The following is a 25,687-nucleotide window of genomic DNA, read 5'->3' as shown; positions in this document are numbered from 1 at the left end:
GTGCGTGCGTGTGTGTTAGTGTGTGTGTTAATTAGAGATAGCGTGTAGAAAGACAATCACAGATAGAAAGGGACAGAGAGAGACAGAGGAAAACAATTGTGAGACATTAGAAGAGAAAGGAGAGATATAAAAGAAAAATCAGGAATATTAAATTAAAAGAGCGCCTATGTGATTGTCAAAGTACATTACAAATATCGTATGTCATTTTGGATTCTGTTAAATTGTCACAACAAAATCTAGCACTGAATACAAAGAGAGTTGGAATTCTGATTCAGTGTGAAGCACCTGCTGTTCTATGACTTCATCTTCAATGAGTCTGAATCACATTCACCGTTCTCAGTTTCCTGGCTGAAAATAAGCTTCAGCCTCTCCTATAACACAGAAGTACTTGTTCTCATGTCTATTTGCTTTGAAACAGCTTCTACCGGGGTTGTTTTTGATTGTTAGCATGCGCGAATGCTTAACGAGGGCTTAATGTGTGCATATACTCATGACAACCTGTTGTGACGTCATACGCATGCCGTTTTTCAAAACTACAGAGTGCTTTCTGGCTGTTGAAAGTCTGACCAATTAAACATAATATCTTTTGTCATCAGTTAAAGCTTACAAAAGACTCAATCCCAAGGCATTTTGAGGGAACTTGTGTTTTACACGTCACGTGTTTTAGGGGGGTAGGGTGATGTATAAAGGTAACGTCAAAAAAATACGCCTTCAGTGTACAAACCAAGACATGTCAGTAAAAGCCAGGTTATTTCTCCAAATGTGAATACAATTTTTGGGCACTTTCAACGGTTAATTTCGGCGTCAGACAAGTCGACGCAAAGAGTAATAGAAGAAAATTAGACGTAAACTAGGACAAATGTAATCCAATTTCAGAAAGAACACTATCATTAAAACAAATTACTTGTTAAAACCTAAGGTAATTATGTTAGCTTCAATTCTGGCTCTCTTGTTGCTAGCATGCACTCGGATATTTTGTTTTATTAATGAAATAATACAAGTAGGCAGAAACCGAATTTCAACCTGTGTGTTGTATCAGTAAAACTGAAATTTGAAAAATCGCCACGTTAGAATCGAGTTTATTTTGACATTTTCTGCTTTAAAAAATGATTGTTCTCAGTAATTAGACACATCTTATTCTGTGCATATTTTTGTCGGGGTAGACCGTTAAATGAGGCTGATAATTGCAGTGCTATTAGGCAAAAGCGTTGTTTTAAGTTTCAAGGTTCTAGCTTCAAATATCTCTGAACAAATGTTTGTCTTCCGTTTTCTGATCCCCATGTGACCCAGCCGTGACCTTGACATTTGGCAAGGGTCAACAATACTTTTATCATGCATGGGGGAGATTTAGCCCCAAATGTATGTAAAGTTTGAAGGTTTTAACTTTGTTTTAAAGTCTGAGAAAATGCCCTTTCGCTAACCTCAAACTAGATTCATCTTAGAAGTTCATTTATATTTCGCTTATAATTAAACAGATAAAACTAAGACAACAAATAATTAGCTTTCCCATTAAACGCAATAAGGTAGTGACATTTTATGTTGAACGCAAGATTATGTCGCACGCAAGATCACAAAATGTTAGTGACGACATACTTTCACACTTAGTAGCGCGTTCGTGGTTCGAGATTTCTTCACAAATTTCCCTAGATGTAGTTGATCACTGACATGTAAATTTGGTTTTTAAGAGAAAATTACCTTGAATTACTGAAAATTATGTCGCACGCAAGAAATGACGTCATTTTCAGGTCGTTTTCAAAAATGCTTTTTAAAATTTTTGCAGTCTTTGCTGGATTACTTGAAAGACAGCAGACGGTTGATGTGTCGACGTCAATTCCGGAGTTTTTAAAAGCGAGTTTTAGTAATCTTGGATTGAATTTTGTTGGCCATGATGACGACACATCTTGCGTGCAAATTCATTAAAATTCGGTTATCGAAAAGAAAATCTGTCTAGATTTAGATTTGCCGTTTGGTCCCGGCTGATAAGCGATGTTTAAGGCATTCAATTGGGTATTAAGAATTCAGAAGATTAAGAAGTTGATTAAGATATGGAGTCGACGAGATTTAAGGATTCACGGTAAAATTGTAATAATTAAATGTTTTTTTATTTCACAGTTAGTATTTGTGATGCAGACGATTGGATTGCCAGATCGGGTTTTGACAGAGTTAAATAGATTGTTTTATAAGTTTATTTGGCAGAGAAAGTGTTCGAATAAAAAAGCATTTGAAAAAGTGAAAAGAAAAGTAATGGAGAAAGAAATAAGTGAAGGTGGGTTGAAAATGTTAAATGTGCAAAGTATGCAAGAGTCTTTTTATTTACAATGGGTTGGACGTTTGTATGAAAAGAAGGGAGAAAACTGGACGTTTATACCACCATGGTTTCTGGGACATGTTGTTTCAGGGTATGGTTGTTTTGATTTGAATGTTAAACCGAGTAAGGAATTGAATTTGACAATGATTGGAAGCCCATTTTGGCAGAGAGCAGTGTGGACACATTTGAGTTACAAGCTTAGGATGGAACATGATAAGATTGACGTAAACAATTTTTATAAACAGATTTTGTGGAGTAATGATTTGATTCGGTATAAAGGGAAAATGTTGTTTTATTTGTATTGGAAAAATGCTGGGATTGAAAGAGTAAGTGATCTGTTTATAGTGGAAGAAAAGAGATTGAAGTCGGCAGCAGAGGTATATATACAAATTGGAAAGAATAATGCAAATAATTTATTGGATTATTGGGCATTAATAAACGCATTACCCAAAGTATGGATTAATTGGATTGAAAATAAACATATTATTGTCCAGATGGATAAGCAATTGTTTGATGGTAGCCTGTATATGACAAAAATAAGCCAAATACGAAAAATGATAGAAAAGAAAAGTGTAGATACTGCTGTAGAAAAACCTTGTGTATATAATTTTTGGTTGAGGAAGTTTGATGTACAAGTAGATAAGGAAATTTGGACACTTGCCCATGTTTCCAAAGAAGTGAGGTTAAGAGAATTGCAATGGAAAATCTTACATAACATATATCCAACAAATATTTTATTATGTAAAATGCAAGTCAGGGAGAATAACAGATGTTGTATTTGTTGGACGGAAGTTGATTTTGTTGAACATTTCTTTTATGAGTGCATACCGGTAAAGTTGTTCTGGACGAAGATAGAAAACTGGATAGAGGAAAAGGCTGGATTGAGGGTTAATTTTAAGATGCAGGATATAATATTTGGCTATCAAGACACAAATTGTTGTAAAAAGATGAGAAATTTTGTAAATCACGTAATATTAATTGGGAAAATGTGTATTAGTATTTTTAGAAAGACAACTTGTCAGGGATCAGTGTTCGTAATTTTCGAGTTTCAAATATTAAGTAGAAAATTTGATTTGTAAATATAAGGAATATTTCCATTGTAAAGAGAAAATGTCCATGTCTCGTGAGTGTAATATACCTCTATGTTGGAGTTAAAAAAAGAAGAAAAAGACCAATGAAGAAGGATGCTCACCGCCTATTTACAAGAAAAAAAGACAGAAAAAAAAAGAAAAAAAAAGAAAGAAAAAAAAAAAAAAAAAAGGAAAGAAAAAAGAGAGAAGAAAACAAGGAAGGGTTGAAGCAGCCTGCATGCAACTGAGGTCAAAAAAAAAAAAGAAAAAAAAAAAAAAAAAAAAAAAAAAAGACGTAAACTAGGACAAATGTAATCCAATTTCAGAAAGAACACTATCATTAAAACAAATTACTTGTTAAAACCTAAGGTAATTATGTTAGCTTCAATTCTGGCTCTCTTGTTGCTAGCATGCACTCGGATATTTTGTTTTATTAATGAAATAATACAAGTAGGCAGAAACCGAATTTCAACCTGTGTGTTGTATCAGTAAAACTGAAATTTGAAAAATCGCCACGTTAGAATCGAGTTTATTTTGACATTTTCTGCTTTAAAAAATGATTGTTCTCAGTAATTAGACACATCTTATTCTGTGCATATTTTTGTCGGGGTAGACCGTTAAATGAGGCTGATAATTGCAGTGCTATTAGGCAAAAGCGTTGTTTTAAGTTTCAAGGTTCTAGCTTCAAATATCTCTGAACAAATGTTTGTCTTCCGTTTTCTGATCCCCATGTGACCCAGCCGTGACCTTGACATTTGGCAAGGGTCAACAATACTTTTATCATGCATGGGGGAGATTTAGCCCCAAATGTATGTAAAGTTTGAAGGTTTTAACTTTGTTTTAAAGTCTGAGAAAATGCCCTTTCGCTAACCTCAAACTAGATTCATCTTAGAAGTTCATTTATATTTCGCTTATAATTAAACAGATAAAACTAAGACAACAAATAATTAGCTTTCCCATTAAACGCAATAAGGTAGTGACATTTTATGTTGAACGCAAGATTATGTCGCACGCAAGATCACAAAATGTTAGTGACGACATACTTTCACACTTAGTAGCGCGTTCGTGGTTCGAGATTTCTTCACAAATTTCCCTAGATGTAGTTGATCACTGACATGTAAATTTGGTTTTTAAGAGAAAATTACCTTGAATTACTGAAAATTATGTCGCACGCAAGAAATGACGTCATTTTCAGGTCGTTTTCAAAAATGCTTTTTAAAATTTTTGCAGTCTTTGCTGGATTACTTGAAAGACAGCAGACGGTTGATGTGTCGACGTCAATTCCGGAGTTTTTAAAAGCGAGTTTTAGTAATCTTGGATTGAATTTTGTTGGCCATGATGACGACACATCTTGCGTGCAAATTCATTAAAATTCGGTTATCGAAAAGAAAATCTGTCTAGATTTAGATTTGCCGTTTGGTCCCGGCTGATAAGCGATGTTTAAGGCATTCAATTGGGTATTAAGAATTCAGAAGATTAAGAAGTTGATTAAGATATGGAGTCGACGAGATTTAAGGATTCACGGTAAAATTGTAATAATTAAATGTTTTTTTATTTCACAGTTAGTATTTGTGATGCAGACGATTGGATTGCCAGATCGGGTTTTGACAGAGTTAAATAGATTGTTTTATAAGTTTATTTGGCAGAGAAAGTGTTCGAATAAAAAAGCATTTGAAAAAGTGAAAAGAAAAGTAATGGAGAAAGAAATAAGTGAAGGTGGGTTGAAAATGTTAAATGTGCACAGTATGCAAGAGTCTTTTTATTTACAATGGGTTGGACGTTTGTATGAAAAGAAGGGAGAAAACTGGACGTTTATACCACCATGGTTTCTGGGACATGTTGTTTCAGGGTATGGTTGTTTTGATTTGAATGTTAAACCGAGTAAGGAATTGAATTTGACAATGATTGGAAGCCCATTTTGGCAGAGAGCAGTGTGGACACATTTGAGTTACAAGCTTAGGATGGAACATGATAAGATTGACGTAAACAATTTTTATAAACAGATTTTGTGGAGTAATGATTTGATTCGGTATAAAGGGAAAATGTTGTTTTATTTGTATTGGAAAAATGCTGGGATTGAAAGAGTAAGTGATCTGTTTATAGTGGAAGAAAAGAGATTGAAGTCGGCAGCAGAGGTATATATACAAATTGGAAAGAATAATGCAAATAATTTATTGGATTATTGGGCATTAATAAACGCATTACCCAAAGTATGGATTAATTGGATTGAAAATAAACATATTATTGTCCAGATGGATAAGCAATTGTTTGATGGTAACCTGTATATGATAAAAATAAGTCAAATACGAAAAATGATAGAAAAGAAAAGTGTAGAAACTGCTGTAGAAAAACCTTGTGTATATAATTTTTGGTTGAGGAAGTTTGGTGTACAAGTAGATAAGGAAATTTGGACCCTTGCCTATGTTTCCAAAGAAGTGAGGTTAAGAGAATTGCAATGGAAAATTTTACATAACATATATCCAACAAATATTTTATTATGTAAAATGCAAGTCCGGGAGAATAACAGATGTTGTATATGTTGTACGGAAGTTGATTTTGTTGAAAAAATTTTTTATGAGTGCATACCGGTAAAGTTGTTTTGGACGAAGATAGAAAACTGGATAGAGGAAAAGGCTGGATTAAGGGTTAAGATTAAGATGCAGGATATAATATTTGGTTATCAAGACACAAGTTGTTGTAAAAAGATGAGAAATTTTGTAAATCACGTAATATTAATTGGGAAAATGTGTGTTAGTATTCTTAGAAAGACAACTTGTCGGGGATCAGTGTTTGTAATTTTTGAGTTTCAAATATTAAGTAGAAAATTTGATTAGTAAATATAAGGAATATTTCCATTGTAAAGAGAAAATGTCCATGTCTCGTGAGTGTAAAAAAAAAAAAAAAAGAGAAACAAAAAAAAAAAGACAAAAAAAAGAATGGGTAATTCTGGAGAAGTTGTCCGCTGGAAGTACTCAATAATTAAGAAAAAAAAATAAAAAAAGAAAAAAGGCCTTCAATCCAATTAAATGCAAGGCATTTGTGCTTCTTGTTATTTTGCTGTGGCATGTTCAAAACACGAGGTATCACGATGTCCGTTTTGAGATGGCCGGTTTTGGCGTTATTTTGGACTTTTAACAAAGATAACTTCAAAATCGTTGAAGTCATACACACGAAATTGTTTCAACTAAACTTGGCCACAAAATTATTGCAACAAATTTCGCACGCTAAGAAAAGCATTAAAACGCAATTCATTTGAGTTGAACTTTATATGCAGGAAAAGGTAATTATGTCAGCTGTTCATATCATTTGTCCGATTGATGGTACTTTGTTTAAGCATCCCGTGACAGCCTGTCAAACAAGGTCAACCCTAAAATCGACCTTACAAAAACCATAGCCTCGTATTTTAAAATCTGCTAAAAATTAGAATATGCATAAACCAAACATGCACTTCTGACTTCCATTGGAAAGGCCATTCAATTTCCTGTTCAGAACATTTTGTTTTATGCACCTTACTGTCGTGTCCCGAGCGTACATAAACAACACTCACATGAGGTACGTACGTTCATCTAGTTTACTTGTCTAGCAAAGCTACAGATGACAACAATACAAGGTCGATGCGGTAAACCATGCCTCATCAGTGTCCAGCGTGCATGCCAGAGAGCGAAGCGAGTAGTCGGCGGAAAGCACCGTTGCACATGCGCGCCCCATCACATGACCGACCGAGTTCGACCGACACGACCCGAGAGGTACTTCTCTAGTCTTTATGTAGCCTTTTGTCAAGGGCGGTAGGTGTTAACCGTTTCAGAGGCCAAAAAAGGCACGTTTTGCGGCCTTTTTTGAGGGGGTCCTTCACTCAAAGAGCCATATATGCTCAAATTCTCATTGATTTGCTTTGGAAATTTCAGAACTTATGACCAATAGGCTGACCAAAATCTGTGTTGCTTTTTGCGAATGTGTATCTTTAGCGTGTCGTATTACGTAACTTTTCCGAAAGAACTAAACAAATATTCATATTAATTCAGGGTTTTAGATTAAAATATCTTGACTTTGCATGCTAAACAAAAAATGGTTGAGGCAATAGGTGCCAAAGTTTAAGGCAGATCCGAGTGTTGGTTTACATTTACTGGAGATGGGAACGCGCAAGAAAAATTATCGATCATCGTCCTTGGCACTGCGTACAGTAGCTGTTGAGATTAACTGACCTTGGCCTGTGCTTCCATCGCTGCGGGTCACAAAAGCCCAACACACCGAGCACAGCGCTCCGGGACAGGCAAGTATTAGGTTAAAACAAGAGGAATTAAAAAAATCTTAAAGGGAGGTAATGCTCTGTACCAGCCTTTAGATCCAGAAAAGGATACACGAACAATACAAGGAGTTCTAATTTTTAAGAAGTGAATCAGGAAAAGTGATCAACTTTTCGCTGCTGTTCATGACAGGGCTTTGGTAGAGAAGTCTTCTGCAAGACTTTTTCAATTGGATCGCTTTTAAGGCGATGCAAATTTCACGGTGACCAATTAATAAAATATCAGAAGTTGTAAAAGAAACAATTGAAAGTCAGCAGAGACTTTCTTCTGGGATTTTTTTAAAATCTCTTAGCAAAGCAAAAGAGAGAGAGAAAAGAATCCCTTCACAAATAACCCTATTGGGGAAATCGGACGGGACAGAGATTTCAAAGAGAAGCTAACCTCTGAAGGTTAATATGTTCTATATTTCCTATGAATCTGAAGAGGTAATTGACAAATTTGCTGGAAATGTATATATATATATATATATATATGCGGAGACACACACAGAGTAAAGGATGATCTCCCTTGCTCATGACGTAATTTCTATGCATTCTCGCTCTTGACGTCATTCTATATTTAACTTTTCTTTAAAAGTACAAGCGATCGAGTGCACATTTTGGCATTTTTAGCAGCGCTCTCATTATAAATTTCTATTTCGTTGCTTCAACAACCAAGAGCAGCTGCTGATACTTCAAATTTCTTTTTCTTACTCTTCACTGACAGTTGCAGGGGAATCAAAGAAAGATTCTCGTCTATGCAGAGGGCCTACCGCAGAAATGTGGTTTTCTCTTTTGCATAGAAGTTTGAGAGTTCTTCTCTGTTTTAAGCCAAGAGACTGCCTGATGAGAGCTTCTCAGCCCGAAATCGGGAGCAGTCTTGATTAAACAAAAATGGACCTTCTCAGGTTCAGCACTCTATGAGAATGCCCTTAAATGCACTTACCGTGAATTCTCAATCCATTGAGGTTGTAGAACTCTCCTCGGGTTATTCTTGTTCAGTGTTGCAATCGGCTCCGAAAGGGTTTGATTCTCCAGTAGGCTGTCTGTGAAGAGTTCTTTCTAGATCTAATTCTTACCCCCCCCCCCTCCCCACCTCTTCCATTACCTCTAGTGTGCTCCCTGCTTTCAAAATTCCACATTGGAATGTAGGCGGCGGAGACACACACAGAGTAAAGGATGATCTCCCTTGCTCATGACGTAATTTCTATGCATTCTCGCTCTTGACGTCATTCTATATATATATATATATATGTCTCGACATGTATTTCTCTCTCTCTCGACTGTACACAGAGATAAGAACAGCCTCGCTTTCACCTAGATCCTGCCTAAAAACAATGTTCAGACCTCATGTTCAGACTCGGCGTAATGATCCCAAAAGGACTACTTTTTAGCGGTCAAGTTCAGTCGTCCGCATACTCGAAAGTGAAAAAAAGATGAAACGTTTTGCTACAGTATCGGAGGATGAACTGTCGAAGAAGAAAAAGAATCTCGTGCCAACCACTACGCAGAAGACCATCCGAGTTGTCCAGAAGAAGTTCTGAAACACGTCACGTTCCAAATCAAAAGACGACATTCTATTCTCTTACGTCACTATTCTTGGTTTACGGTACCATTCGGCGGCTTTGTTACGAGTATGCCATAGTCTTGGTTGGCCGAGACCTTGAGGTGGAATGCGAGTGATTAGGTTTGTTGATTTTGCTCGGAGAAGTGGTCCGTGTTCAAGCAAGTTTCTTTCTTCTTTTAAAACAAAAACCCTAAGACCAGTGAATGTCGAGATATATATGTTAATTGGATCTGTGATCCAAACATGCCTTTTGGTCAATCTCGATGGCAGTTTATTCCACTCGCCCTACGGGCTTGTGGAATAAACTTCCATCTCGATTGACCAAAAGCCATGTTTGGATCACAGATCCAATTAACGTATAATATATATATATATATATAAACTCGGAGGCAAAAGAAACGCAAATAAAGGATGCGTTAATTAAACCTTTATGGACTTGAAACAAAAAGAAAAACATGATACTACCATGTTCTGCACGTGTTGTTTTAGCGGTCTTATCTTGTCAGAACCGTGTTTGCCGTTATCTGGGTCACACGCGAGGTCTTGTTGACAGGGATCCCAAACCGTCATGGGGACAACTTTCAGCACGTACAAAATGTGGAAAAGCAGCTTTTCGTGTTCAGAGTGTTCAGGCAAAGCTGTACCGTACTCACAAAACTGTTACAACATTCATTTCTGCGACACAGGCGCGATGCCGAGACTATCACCAGAGAAGCGCCAACAGGCGATCGGAAGACTTGATGCCGGACAATCAGTTCAACAAGTTGCTAGGGCATTTGGAGTAAATGTCACCACGGTTTATCGCCTGCAGCAACGTTTTCATGCCACTAACAGTACCTGCGACTTACCAAGACGTGGCAGACCCCGGGTAACAACAGCCCGACAAGATCGCCATCTTGTCCATCAACACCAGCGAGATCCATTCGAAACTGCCGCCAACACAGCCCGTAACACAATCGGGGTACATGGACAACCCGTCAGTGCCAGAACTGTACGCCGACGCCTTGGTGGGTAGAACCTGGTAAATCGGCGTCCTGCTCAACGTCCTGTCTTGACAGCTCAGCATCGCCTGGATCGTCTGGCCTGGGCCCAGCAGCATGCCCACTGGCGCCATCGGGACTGCGGGGTTAGGGTTAGGTGCGGAGGGTTCTTTTTCGCACGAGAAGCGCTTTTGCCTGGAACCGGGCGTGTCCGGATCTGGCGAAGACATGAACAGCGGTTTGCTAACAATAACATCCTGCAGCATGATCGATGGGGAGGTGCCAGCGTCATGATATGGGCCGCCATTGGTGTCAATCAGCGAGTGGCGCCTGTCGTCTTTCAGAACGTCGGCCAAGGTCGTGGGAATGGTGTCAATGCAGACCGCTACATCAATCAAGTCCTGCGTCCCTATGTGGTTCCATTTTTCCAGAGGTACCAGAACTGCCTGTTTCAGCAAGACAATGCCCGTCCCCATACTGCACGTGCTACCCAGGACTTCCTGCGTCACAACAACGTGAACCTTCTGCCTCATCCTGCTCGATCTCCGGATCTCAGCCCAATCGAACACTTTTGGGACATCATGCAAAGAAGGATTAATGCCCTTGCCCGGAGACCCCGCACAGCAGCAGAACTGCATGCTGCCGTGTCCCAGTTGTGGGCTCAGGTCCCTCAGCAGCAAATCAATGACCTCGTCCTCTCCATGTACTGGAGGTGCGTCGCAGTCATCAACGCCCAGGGAGGAGCAACACACTGTTGACTTTCAACAGTCTTCAAACAGTGTTCAGTGGAACATGGCACGTCATGCTCTCATCCCAATACACTTTTCCGTATGGTTTTTGTATCGGTCAATTCGTTTCCTTGATATTGTTAACCCGAAAGAATTAATTCGACATCAAAATTCATGGGTAACCCATTTTCACTGCAGCATTTGCGTTTCTTTTGCCTCTGAGTATATATAAAACATCAGAAATTGTGAAAGAAACAATTGAAAGTCAGCAGAGACTTTCTTCCGAGATTTGTTAAAATCTCTTAGCAGAGAAAGAGAGAGAAATAAGTATCCCTTCACAGACAGCCTATTGGGAGCATCAGACCCTCCTCAAGGGGGACCGAGATTTACAGAGCAAAGTCCCTTTGTGGGGGACGTATCGCAAGGTAATCTAGTCCTGAGGAGGACCATTGTATTTGTACCTAGACCAGACATGTCAGTTTCGACACTATTGTGTCTCATCAGTGGTCAGGTGGTACTGATGGCGAGAGTTGTCAACCCATGGTATCCAACTAAGAAGCAACCCACTCTCTGAATGGTAGCTTCTGTTGAGTATATATATATATATTTCAGTAAATTCTCAAAACAAAACAAATGCAAAATCCCAGAAAATTTCAGTAAATTTGTAATTTTTCTGCTTCACTCGGGGATTTCGTAAATTTCCTAAAGTTTTTGGGAAATTTGTAAATTTTAGGAAATTTGCTTGCCGTTTTTTTATGAATTTACTATACAGGAAATTTTTCAAATTCCACAGATTCACAGGAAATTTGTAAATTTACTGAATTTGCTTGCCGTTTTTTTTTTAATGAATTCACTAATCCGGTAAAACACACTTGGTAAATTTGTCAAATAATTCATTATTCACGAAAATGTTTTTTTGTTTTTTGATTTTGTATTCGTCATTTTTCAAAGATTTATTAGGACAATTAGCATTAGTAAATGTGTGAAAATCTTCAAATTTCTAGGAAATTTGTTAATTACCTCTTCAGCTTCATAGGAAATGTGCAAATGTTGTATGCAGATGTTTGCAAAATTTGCTAAACAGAAAAAATAATTTCAGTACATGTGTTTCCCTTAGGGAATTTCTTAACTTGAATGTTGGGGTCCTGATTTGGCCAAAATGGTCCGCTGGACCCAAAAAGCAACAGTTAACTAACTAACTAACCATTCTGTTGCAAACCGAATTTACTGAACAGGAAAATTGGTTTTGAATTAATTTGTCAAATTCTTCTGATTTCTTCGAACTTTGTTCATAAGATGAATATATCATGCTGATTCGGATGATTTATTAGATAGGAAAAAGATGAACAACATATCCTATTGCACGTTGGTAAACGTTTGTGAACGGGCATATGGGTCATTCTATAAAGCTGAGTAGACCCTACCATACACTCTTCAAAAAAAGTTAAAGATCACTCTTTTACAAGCACGCCACACAAAACAGTCAAGACCGAATTCTTTCATTTTAAAAAAAGTATATAATCGAACAATCAAGGAGTAATGACAAACAAAGCAAAGATCGAACGCGGCAGCGACAATTTAGCTAGAGTGTGTCAAACGTGACAACCCTCGAAAATGGAATTCACAACAATGTGAATCAGTGTCAATAACGCGTGTGTCCTCCGTTGTGTGCCAGGCATTTAACACATCGTTGGCGCATGGAGTGGATCAGGTTGCATATGAATGCTCTGGGAACTCCATTCCACTCCTGCTGGAGCCATTGCAGCAGTTGACCCAGATTGGCAGGAGGAGGGTGATGTTGCTGTACCCGACGACAAAGCTCGTCCTACATGTGCTCTATGGGGTTCAGGTCCGGGCTGTTGGCTGGCCACAGCATCCTGTTGACCCTGGCCTGCTGGATGAAGGTGTTTACAGCTGCAGAGCGATGGGGGGGGGGGGGGGTGCGTTGTCATTCTGAAGAATCGCACGAGGGCCGATCGCTTGGAGGGCTGGAACGACCAGGGGTTGCAGGATCTCATTCTGGTAGCGGACACAGGTCAAGTTGCCCACTACATGGTACAGAGGTGTCCTTAGACGTGTGCTGATCCCTCACCAGACCATCACAGAGCCTCCGCCAAAACGCTGTCGTTCCAGAACAGCGCCTTTTGCGAAGCGCTCTCCGCGACGCCTCCACACTCGGATGCGACCATCAGCAGGTTCCAAGCAAAAGCGGGACTCATCTGTAAACAACACCTGAGCCCACTGCTGACGTTGCCACCTCACATGTTGAGTGCACCAGGCTCGGCGAGCTGCTCGGTGATTAGCAGTCAGGGTTGTTCCTCAGACTGGACGCCTTGCACGCAAGCCAAAATTGTGTAAGCGGTTTCGGATCGTCTGACCACTAACAACAGTGTTGGTGGTAGCTTGTAGGTGTTGCCTAATGTTGTTTGCCGTAGCCATTCTTTGTTGCATGGCCTGCCTCTGAATGAAGCGATCCTCTCTTTGTGTGGTGACTCTGGGCCGACCAGAACGTTGTCGCTCCTGCACTCTTCCAGTTGCTTGGAATCTCTGTTTTAGTCTGATGATGACAGAGGGAGCCACTGCAAGCCTCTGGGCCACTTGCCTTGCAGCAACACCGTCTTGTAGCCCTTCCTCTATCCAAATCGCTCAGTTTTCTTCGTGGGGGCATAATTGTGTCAGCGTGTCAACCTTTAAACACAAGCTGGTGAGCGATGTTCATAGCCAGGACCCTGTTGTAGCACGTGCATCACAACCTTTTGCCCTGGCATGCGTTCCGCAAATTTCTTGGGGCTATAAAAAAACACCCTTTTTCTTCCAAAATGCAGAAGCTTTTGAGAAGTCCCACAATGGGAAATAACTCTGCCTGCCAAACAAAATTCTAGGTCAAGACTCATTGTTCATGTGTTAATTCAAACACATTAATCTTTTAATTATCAACTCAACTCAACTCAACTCAACTCAAATTTTATTGGCTTCAATTTTCATGGAAGAATTTGTCTTGCGCTTGGGAGAAAGTAAGAGTATAACATATAAAAACAGCATTCATATCACATTTCATGTATCACACACAGTAATCACTAGTATAAGCCTACAATTATCACATTTGTACCTGTATCATACATGCAAATAAATAGTATCACATTTCCACGTATCACACACAATATATACATTACATAACATACAGCAAGCTTCCATCTCCCGCGCCCCCCCCCCTCCCACACATACATATCCTCGCACGTGCGTCGACTCCATACAAATGACATCATCAGTCCATTAACTAAAATGCACAATGACTAGTAGTGGGTACATGATACTTAATACGTGCTCAACTAGACCTGCTAACTAAAATAATAACAGAAACAAAAACAAGGACTGGGCACAACATTTACACGTGTGTGACCTACTTACATCAGGTGCCTGTGATCTATAAATAACAATGATTGCGTTTAAAGTAAAACATGAATAATGCCGATGTTTACTAACAATGAATACATAACAACTAAGATAAGAATGTATGTGCTTTCATAATATGATTATTTTATAAAACACAGTGGGGAAATTTGGAAAATAATTTTTATACGAAACTGCGCACATCGAGTCGAGCTCTGTAGCGTGTGTGTTCGGAGGCAGGAGACACACATGGCTGTGGATATTAATTGTTCGGTGGATTAAAAGGGATACCCCGACTTCGGCAGGGCAGAAGGAGGTACAAGACGGTGTGCTGTATTGCTGTGTGTGTGTGTGTGCTGTGCAGACATTCTGTGTTATGTGCATGTTCTATTCTAGTCTGTCCGTAGGCTTCCTCTGAGGGCCTATTGTGTACAAGGGGAGGTCACTTCCGCCTTATAAACAAACACATGTGGAGACCCACAGAAATATCATAGCATCGTAATGAAAGAGGGCAAAAATACTGATAACAGCAAGGTAAGACAGGTCTAGGACATTATTTCTAGGACTGACTAAGCAATAGAACAACATCATGATCTTCATAAGCAAATGATAGTGAGAACAAAACACAATTCTTACTCTTCTGATCATGTCGATGTTTAATTTTTTTGGCAATTCTTTTATAATTAGATCCGCTTTTTCAACCGATCCTTAACTTTTTTTGAAGAGTGTATGTGGCATCCATCATGAAAAATGTACATGTCTGAATAGAATGTTTTTATGGTTTATGGGAAAGATATAGACTTGTGTGGCCATGCTAAAGAAAAGATAAGTTTATGTTTCGGGAATACGAGGGCCGGTGATCTGAAAGTTGTGTAACATCACACATGTTAAACGTAACATGGGATAAAATAAAAATAAACAATTTTTAAACATGATAGTAACACACTTTATTTCCTTGACATTCAGAGGTCATTCAGAACAAAATGCAGTCAGGAAAAACCAATCGAATAGTTTTTGGTAGCCAAAACGTAGTTTCTTTGGTTTGGCAAAATATCTTAAACGTTTGTGCGAACCAACAGACACACAAAACCAGTCTATTTCGTGTTAAGCGCCAGAATCCTTCTGTTGCACGTTATGACGCAGCAGTATTTATCTGAGGAGTCAGAGGTTCTTCTTCTTTTTGGACGGTTCATCGCGGGATGACAGATCCAGAACACCATTATAGCCCTAAACTACACAAGTTTCATAGAACAGTTTTTTTTTATAGTTTTGCTTACACGGTGTTGCAGAAACAACATGGACTTTGACGATGCTCTGCGACTGTTGGGAGAGTGGGGCAACTACCAACGTCGCTTCTATCTGATGGTCTCCCTTCCCACCCTTTTCAAGGGCTTCCAGGTCATGCTGGTTGTCTTCACTGTCTACGTACCCAAACACAGGTAAGGGGGGGGGGGGGGGGGGCGCACACATTTTTTTCTTATTGTTTATACCACGCCGATCCCCAGAAAAATGTTTTCATGTAAAGGTGTGTCCCATGGTGTTCTATCCAACAAAATCCCCCCCCCCCCCCCATCCCTCATCGCAACCATCAGGCCGTGAAAAGTGGGATATGCGCCGAAATGGCTGCGATCTGCTGGCCGATGTGAATGCGTGATGTATTGTGTACAAAACTTCCATCTCACACGGCATAAATAAATCCCTGCGCCTTGAATATGTGCGCGATATAAATTGCATAAAAATAAAAATAAAAAATAAAAATAAATCCCTGCGCTTAGAACTGTACCCACGAAATACGCGCGATATAAGCCTCATATTGATTGATTGATTGATCATTTCTCGATCAGAAAGGGTCACAAATTACAAAGGAACAGCTACACTAACAATCCTTTTCAAAACACCCTCAATAATCGTATCAAGTGCTTACACAGCAACAATGATAACGTGCTTTCAGAATCACACACAAAAAACAGCAACAAACACATTTACTGCCAATGTTGCACCTCTGAACCACTTTGTTTCACCCATTCGAGTCCAGTTTAAAACATTGGTTTGTTCCATGCCATACCATTTACAAACCTCCGAAAAACAAAGCCGTTGAGGAGTTTTACTTGCACTGCGCGTGGACGGAGACAGTTGGTTAAAACAAAATTTTAATCAATTGGATCATGATACAGTAATAAAACGAAAAACAATAGGCGCATGAACTCTTGAAAGCAAACGCTTGTCTCTCAAACAAAAAGGAGGCAGTTGTTTTAACCGAACGAGCAAAACATCAATTGGTTCCTTCCAAGTACTTTTTGCATGTCTCAGTCATGCATAAATACGTCAAACAAGCTTTACTGCTAAAATGTGTCCTTTCAAAATAATATTGGCGTTGGTTTGGAAATTAAAATCAGAACTGTACGTACGGCATGAATACAATTTTTTTTTATCGATTTGGTGTATGTAAGTCTACAGTTTTAGGGATGACAAATGTTCACACTTTTGTTGTGGTGGTGACTTATATAGGGGACGTTTTTTTATGAATTTGGTACAGAATCAAAAAACAAGAAAGGTACGTTGTTGGAACGTTTGTTATTGAGAAAACAATACATTCACAGATATTTCGACCCAACGAGTGGACGTAAACTGATAGAACTATCAAGATAAGTTTTGTGTGAATATTTGTTTGTCTGTTCACTTAAAAGACCATTGGGTCGAAATATCTGTGAGTGTATTGTTAAATTTTGTCAATAACAAACGTTCCAACAACCTACCTTTCTTTTTTTTTTATTCTGAATTTTGGAACGTTGGCAGTCTCTTTGTTTTTGGATTTTTTGTATGAATTTGGTACGTTTCTGTTTTAGCATTTTCGTGTTGTTGGTTGTTTTTGTTTGTTTTGTTTTTTTGTTTTGTTTTTTCAAAGTTTGGGAAGATGCTACAAATGTTTATAATCAATAAAGCAATCATGTCAACAAACTTGGTGTCTGACTGTATTGCTATACAACTGTTGGTGCAGAGAGAAACAAATATGTTACTCTCATTTTATCTGCAGGGCTAAGGTGCACGACAAAGTTAACACCCGAACGGGTGCCACCCACAGTGTTGGATTGGTTGAAACTGAGATGTGTTGTGATTTCAACGAACCCGCGGTTTGTTCTCTCTTATTCGGTTCGTGCACGTCAATCTGTCAAGCACTTTTTTTGGAACAGATATTGCTTGCAATACACACATACAAACTGCGATATCAAAAATGTGTTGCTTATACACGCTGTACCACTAATACTTAAATATCTCCTGGACTTAATTCCAACAGTTCTCTCATTTTTGGCTCACGAAGTGTAGCCTATGCGATCGTAACTTTGTCTGTCTGTGCGTTTGTGCGTGCGTGTGTGTGTGCGTGTGTGTGTGTGTATGTCTGTGGTAGAAACTTTAACATTTCCGAGTCTATGTGTGAGTGGTTATCCAAGACTATGGATAAAGCTCGCATAAGATTACGTCACGGTCAAAAGTGTTTGACGTCAATTAATGCATCATGACGGCATGCCTCCCTGTAGTCTTTCTCTCTCGCGTGGTGTGTGTGGTCTCGGTCATTGTTATTTTGAGCGGGCCGAGACTATTTGGCAGTCGTGTCCCTGTAAGTAGGCTACATGCAGACACAGACAGATCTAGATCTAGTGTCTCTCTTTCTTGCACAGTGTCACCTAAGCTTACTGTGTGTGTGGGTGTGTATGTGTGACGGAGTGATTGAGTTTGTGTTACTGTTTGTCTATTTCTTACGTGAGCCTTGAAGGCTTCGCCTCTTGTTATCAAATTGTTCTTAAATTTTTTCTGCAATTTCAGATGCAGTAAAATCGTTCCTGAGTATTTCACCCCAAATTAGTGACTGTTTTCTTCAATCTTATATTACAAATTTGTTCTGGAGTGTTCTTCATGGACCCCAATCAGATTGCTTCAGTTTTATTTTAATTCGAGTTTAAATTTGAAATACATGCATGAGAAAACTGGTTTACTCTTATAATAATACCTTATTATTCACGTCGTCGTCCATCCGTTCACGATATGCATCTGTATGTACAGTACCCGACGAAAGTAACGCAACTCATTCGCGTCCACTGTTGTAAGTGATTTTTCGTCATTTTCCAATTGTCGTAAAATATGAACCAAATAAGGTACATAAGAAAGGAAGACAGATTCGTGGAGGATATTTTACTGGCTGTACGATTAGTTCATATTATTTAATCGTTTTATTTTTTTACCTTTTCATAAACTGTGTTATACAGGGTAGGGGTAAAGCGAGTCGTGATTGCAGGCGAACGTGTCACTTCGACTCACTACAAAAATCGTAAAAATGCATATTTTTCAACCAGGTAAAAACAGTTGTGGAGGAAATTTATCTCTGAACATGATCATTTAAATTGAATTATTCGCCAAAGCGTAACATAATTACAAAAATAAACATAAATCACTTAGACGGTGTTTAAAAGGATATTGTCCTCATGGAGAATTAACATTATAAAGAAAATCAGGGGCTGGGGGTCTTAAAGGGGAGGAAGTCGTCTATAGAGTAGGGTGGTTAAGGGATGGGATGGGGGTAAGAAGGGAGGGAGTCTTCTATTGGGTTGGGAAGGGGGGGGGGGGATCTAAAGGGGAGGGAGTCTTATATTTGGGTTTTTTAAAAGGGGTGTTACACTGTAATGGGACATGACGATTGCGAGCCGTAGAAGCATTTGCTTTCTTGTTTTGTATGCAAGCCAAGTCATTGATGTAAGTCATTAAATCTGTGACGGATTTTAAAAGATTCCGAAATATTGCATACACTCTGTGTAAATACATGTAATGATCCAATATTTTAACCCTAGTATGTTTTGGATGTAGGCATAAAATCCTGAAAATCTTAAAGCAATCCAAATTGTCATTTCTGAAATAAAGCGGGTTTTTGTCATTATACCACTCACAATTGACGCAAAACCTCCCGTTTTCCACCAGTCATGCGATCAACCGGTCGCGTCTGAACGACCACAGCCTCAAGCAACTCATCAGCGTGGGCACATTCTTGATTGGCTGGTGTTAGGGATGACAGCTCCGTGCAGGCTGTCCATGTCCTGGATATTGCACTGTCAGACCACAAAGCCATCTCCTGTGACGTCAAACATGTCAAGCCAAAGTGACGCGTCACTTCGAGGAAGCTCAGAGCTATCAATATAGTGGCTATTTCAAGGCCGACATTGAAACCCTCGCCGAGACTCTCCTCTGCGATCTTTCTTCATCCGCTGCTGTCAAGGCCTACAATAGTGGCCTCCGCCAGGTCCTTGACATGCATGCCCCCCTCACCACCCGCCTCATCCCTGATCGTCTCTCCGCTCCCTGGATGACGGAAGCCCTGCTCGACGCGAAACATACCCGTCGACAGACAGAGCGGCACTGGAGAAGATCGTGCCTAACTGTGCACAAGGAGATCTATATAAAAGAACGTGACAGGGTGAAAGAACTGATGACGGACGCAAAGCGCGAGTATTACCATGCTGAGGTCAGCAACTGTTCCACTGCCAAGCAGCTGCACGCAGTTTCTGACAAACTGATGGGTAAATCCCGGTCTTCCCCTTTGCCAACTAAAGATCCTGTATCTGATCAGCCTGACGTGTTTTGTTCGTTTTTCCTTGACAGAATAGCTGACATTCCCAATCAGCTTGACACTTTTCAAGCAGAAGTCGACTCTCCGATTTTCAGTGGCACGCAGCTTGGATTCTTTAAGACTGTTTCTTAAAAGACTATACGTGAATTGATTGTCAATTCACCAACAAAGAGCTGCGATCTTGATCCCATACCAACAGATCTACTTAAATTGTGTATTGATGATCTTGTTCCTGTCATTACAAAACTTGTTAACGACTCGCTCGCCACTGGTGTGGTCGATGACGTTCTTGATCTTAAGCAGGCCATTGTCACACCACTTCTCAAAAAGCAAAACCTACATCAACATATTCTACATAATTACAGACCTGTTTTAAATCTCTCATTCATTTATAAAATCCTAGAAAAAGCTGTTCTGCTTCAGCTACAGGACCATCTCTGCGCCAACAACCTTCTTGAGACATTCCAGTCTACCTACTGTAAAAACCACAGGACGGAAACTACTGTCCTTCGTGTAATGAACGGCCTACTGTCAAACGCTGACGATAGGCTAGTCTCTTTGCTGGCGTTGCTTGGCCTGTCGGCCGCTTTTGACACGATAGACCACAGTATCCTTCTCAGACGATTCGAAGTCACGTTTGGCATCACAGGCACTGCAATCAAGTGGTTCGCCTCGTCAAACCGCAGTCAGTGTGTACGCATTCTTGACTGTACCTCTCGTTTTTTCCCTCTGAAGTTTGGTGTCCCCCAGGGCTCAGTTCTGGTGCCCATCCTTTTTACGTTATACATACAGCCCCTTTCGCAAGTCATCCAGCGACATATGTTTGGTTTCCACAAATATGCAGATGACACGGAAATAGAGAAAGCTGCCCCTCCGGATGATTTCCAAAAACTTACTGATGAGACCACAATGTGTGTCCAGGACGTAAAAACATGAAGGAACAAAAACAAACTGAAATTAAATGACGACAAAACAGAAGTCATGGCTGTAGGCAGTAAACATAGTCTGAAACAGGTATCGACCCATAATCTCGCCCTTGGTGAAGACTTTGTCCCATTTCAGTCTGCAGTAAAATACCTGGGAGTCCACCTTGATCAGGACCTCTCCATGAACAAGCAAATTCCCCACCTCTGTCGGTCCTGCTATCTCCATTTACGCAAGATCAATATCATTCGCCCACTCCTCTCAGTTACTTCTACAACCCAGCTAGTCTCCTTTCTTGTCCTGTCTAGGCTTGATTATTGCAACTCTGTTCTTTCTGGTGTCCCCTCAACCCTCCTCAGCCGCCTCTAAAAGGTTCAGAACTGTGATGCTAGAGTTGTGCTTCGTAAGCGCAAAACACATCGCGCCACACCTCTTCTCAAAAATCTCCATTGACTTCCCGTTGATGCCAGGGTGGAATACAACATTGCATGTCTCTCTTTTATGCACTTTGGGAACACCCTTCCCCCATACCTATCATCCGTACTTGAGCATCTACTCTTGCTCTCGCAGGTCCAGCTCTAAAAAGCTCCTCAAAGTACCAAAATTTAAACTGGAAACGTACGGAAAGAAATCCTTTAGGCCACTTCTGTTTGAAATTCACTGCCCGCTGACCTTTGCAGTTGCTCTTCCCTATCTCAGTTCAAATCAAAACTAAAAACACACCTTTTCCGCAAACATTTACCGTAAAATACATTTTCAAGCCTGGTCCGTTCCTGATGGTCACTTTTGTCCCATTTACTGTACATAGTTTTTCACTGTTTTGCGCGCGCGTAAGTGCGTATGTTTGTGATAATGTATTGTTGTGCAAATTGTTTTATGTGCGTGTGTGTGCCCGTGCGTGTGTTTGTGATAATGTTTTATAGTTCAATGTGTTATTCATTGATATGTTAGGTTGTCGTAGTATTTTGATTGTTCTGGCTTTGAGCAGGGTTAAACCCTGGATACATGCGCTATATAAATATGCATTATTATTATTATTATTATTTATCAACACCCGCTTCAGTAGGAACGGCATAACAGAAGCAGTACGCAAGGTAGCGAAATAAAACAACCTTTTCTGGTATCTTAAATTTTGTTAAGGTCGATAAGGTACCCTTGTTTGGACGCCAGCCTTTGTAAACAAAAATCTGTGATCCAGAAAGTGTGCCACGACAACCAAATAGACTGCCTTTCATGGCATAGAAGGTTTGAATGAAATGACACGGGAATGAAAATGGGTGCACTATTTTTTTGGCATTTATATCCAGTGGCTTCACTGATTCGGCAGTTGGTGTTTTCAGGTGCGCGGTGCCAGGGTTCTTAAACGACACATATCACATAGTCAATGAAGACCACAGGCGACTAGTTCTGAACAGCATCCCGTCCTCAATAGAAGACGGGGAACTTGCATTCGATCAATGCAAAGTTTACACTGACTACAATGTGTCTTTGAACAACCAGTATGAGTATGTCGGCGGTTGCAAAATGTCAGCTAAGGGGGTCTGCGACAGCAACAGCAACAGCAACAGCAGCAGACCAACGGAAGCGTGCACTCGCTGGGTGTACGACCAGTCAGAAATGGAATCCACTTTAATCACAGACGTGAGTATGTCGGGTATTTGGGTTGTGCGGCAAACAGGCCGAAGGACAAATGGTCAAGGACGAGCCCGATTGGCGGGCAGTCAGAATATGGAGGGTATCACAAGGTTTACTGAATCCAGCGTCGTGGACTAAAAGGTCAAGGTACATCAAGCCGAAGACTGGCAGAGTCCATGATCCCTGAGCCAGTATAGTTTATTTTTTGTATGTGGTGTGTGCGTGGTTCGTGGGTGTGCTGTGTCTGAGTGTAAACGTCCTCTGCACCGACCGACAATGCTATCATACATTTGACTTGGTTTTTAAAGAATTACCTTGCCACAGCTGTTTATTTATGCAACTAGTTGTATCTCTTTGATGTATCCATTGCGTTATTCACTTGTATATTACAGTTTGACTTGGTGTGCGAGCGAAAAAACCTCCGTGCACATTCGAACATGATGTTGATGGCTGGCTTTCTTGTGGGATCCACTATCGCCAGTGTGCTCTGCGACTGGTAGGTCAACCCTGTTTGTTTCGTTGTTTAGCATGTATATCACATTATCTTACCAAGGCGGCTTGTCGGATGGCTAGCCCAAAACTACAATAAGGCCTCCAACACGTGGACTTTCTTTACAGAAGTGCAATATCGAGTGTCCTCATGATGAGCAGGCATCGGTCTTTGCATTGTGTCACAAAAGGTTTCGTGCCAAGCAGTAGGTCTCGAATAAACTAAATGATACGCAATGAATCTGGCACTTGAAGGTTCCTAACCAAAGCATCATAGCTGGCACAAAATAAAACTAAACTTTTTCGGGTTTCGTATGTGCGCTTTTTAGTAAAACAGATTGTAAAACTAAATTGCATTTTTCAAACACTTAAAGTGTAACTAAACAGACATTTTGAAGTGTCAGCTTTACTGAATTGCTTTATGTTTTGTCCAAGTATAGACCTGTAGAAGCGATACTGGACGATTTTTCCAACGTTTACTGTGTTTTCTGATTTACTACGATTTTTTAAAAGTGTTGAACCCATTTCAGATTTACCTGATTATCTGTTCTTGATTTGATACTTCCAAAGAACAAGTGGTACTTTGAGTTCCGGTTTTATGTTTTAACCAATCAGAATTTGGTTCCTAAATAAAATCGTCTGCTGCCTGTCCCAGCAGAGTCGGCAACAAGCACTGCTTGCCACATGTGTGATGTTACCAACAGAAATAGCCATAAATTGGGCAAGGTAGCAATGTAAATGAATTGGATCTAACTAATGTGCTTGTACTGCATCTCTGGCCTTTGAATTCACTCCAAATGTACTGGCTCAGCGTGAGAGGCAACATCCTGTCGAAGTCGTAAGCACGAGGCTGACTGGGAGATTATTATTCGAAGAGCATGCTGAAACGGATTGTAAGTACAATATTTTACATGTTCTCGACATTTCTGTTGATCTTTCCTTAACTTTAATTGTTTCCTTGATTTAAAACCCTAGGGCTTGTATTTTCAGTTGTGATACTAAGCACGTATCTTTTTTACCACAGTCTCCGATCACTTCACACTTGAATTTTGGAATGATGAAGTGGAATTATTTCTGGATCTAATTTATTCCTTGTTCCCCCCCTCTCGATTCCTTTTTTCGCCACATATGTATTGTCGTGTGAGGGGGTAGATGCGTGTACTGGCTGATTTTTTTTTTTTACTTCGGTCAGATACAGATGATTGGAAAAAAGAACTTGTCAAGGATTTCAGAATTTAATAGATCTGTTCGAAGTTTTTACGGGATGGGTCCTGTTACAATACAGACTGAATGTGCCCAAGATGAACTTTTGATTAAACATACACACACAAATGAATCTCTTGAGTTTGTTATACGGCGAATGTCCAGTTTCCACCACCACGTCTGTGGTATGTTTTTATACTGTTTGATTGAATAGACTGACGTGCATTCTCTCGCAAATGTGCGCGCATGTGTGTTTGTCTGTGCCTCAGACTTATTAATCAAAGATGATGTTGCACATTGCAGATCTATGCGACAGGAGCAAGTGGACAAGACAGCTACATTTGTCTGAGCGAAGATCCAACGGGGTATACCGGTAAGCTCTTTTAGCCGAAGACAGCGAGCCTGGGTGCATGCATGCAAGCTTCTATCATGTTCGTGTGAGTGCTGCAGGGCTATTAGATAGAGAATACTACATGGCTTGCTGTGTCGTACCAGATTTACACGAGTTGTTTTTTTAAATAGTGAACTGCGAGCGAAAGCGAGCTGTTCACTATTTGAAAAAGCAACGAGTGTAAATCTGGTACGACACAGCAAGCCATGTAGTATTCTGTTTATCCTACATTATATACTTCTGTGCCAGATCTAACTAAAAGTCACCGACAGCGCTATTGCCTTTGGATCAACCCGCTTTAGAACTTCAAACCACTTTACTCAATTTGACATTCATTCCTCCGCCATGACACACACTCTCAAACTAGGACAAAGTAGTTCGCCTTTGTTAACACTGTTAAGTTTAATATTGAACATTGATTAAATAAATTCGAACAACGAAATGATGGTCACTTCAAAATATACCAGATAAAAAGAAAAGCAGTGGCCACAGGATAAAAGAAACCAAAAGGAACAACAACAGCAAAGCATATCCTTCCGCGACAGGATGACAGTCAAGTCGGAGCCAGGCGAGTCGACAGCTTTCAGATGGTCACTTCTCGGTTTGGTGACTGGACAAATATTGGTTGATGTTGATGGTACCAACGTGCACAGGCCTTGCAAACAGTGTTGTTAGCGTTTGCTGGGATGTGATTGTGGCAGTGGCATTGGAGACGGCTGGAGTTGAAGTGGCCGTGCGAATCCAATGTGTCGTCTGCCGACACTGGCGACAGCTCCGAGACCGGTGCAGTGCCGTTTAGCATCAGACTGAAGCCACGGTGTTCCTCTTGGGAAATGCTGCTTAACGTTGTTGTGCCCAGATAGCTGCATTATTTTGGTCGGAGGAACGTTATTCTCGGAAAGTTTCTGCACTAGGAACTGGCGTGCAGAGTGGTTGGTGTAGATCTACCTCGGGTTGATGATCCCAGCTTTTCTTCACATGTCGCCCTGGCATGTTTTGGATTGTCTTTCGCAAAATTGGAGATATTCTCTGCCATTACTGTCTTCATGCAAGGACACGTCTCCTCACTGCATGTGCCTGTGAGGTGTCACGCTGCGCAGACCAAA

The 25,687-nt window shown here is 40.2% G+C and overlaps 1 protein-coding gene across 1 annotated transcript in view; it reads left to right on the top strand.

Annotated features, from left to right (window-relative positions):
• LOC138962494 (organic cation transporter protein-like) overlaps positions 1 to 25,687 on the top strand; it is a 171,152-nt gene that overhangs the window by 50,968 nt on the left and 94,497 nt on the right. The window contains exons 3-5 of the mRNA XM_070334337.1: positions 15,615 to 15,764; positions 22,204 to 22,504; positions 22,891 to 22,994. Of these exons, the coding sequence (XP_070190438.1) occupies positions 15,615 to 15,764; positions 22,204 to 22,504; positions 22,891 to 22,994 (555 nt within the window). The remainder of the gene's footprint in view (positions 1 to 15,614; positions 15,765 to 22,203; positions 22,505 to 22,890; positions 22,995 to 25,687) is intronic.

The sequence above is a fragment of the Littorina saxatilis genome, linkage group LG3 (assembly GCF_037325665.1).
Source record: "Littorina saxatilis isolate snail1 linkage group LG3, US_GU_Lsax_2.0, whole genome shotgun sequence".
In the NCBI taxonomy this organism is placed as follows: domain Eukaryota; kingdom Metazoa; phylum Mollusca; class Gastropoda; order Littorinimorpha; family Littorinidae; genus Littorina; species Littorina saxatilis.
This window is presented reverse-complemented; position numbering and strand designations above follow the sequence as displayed.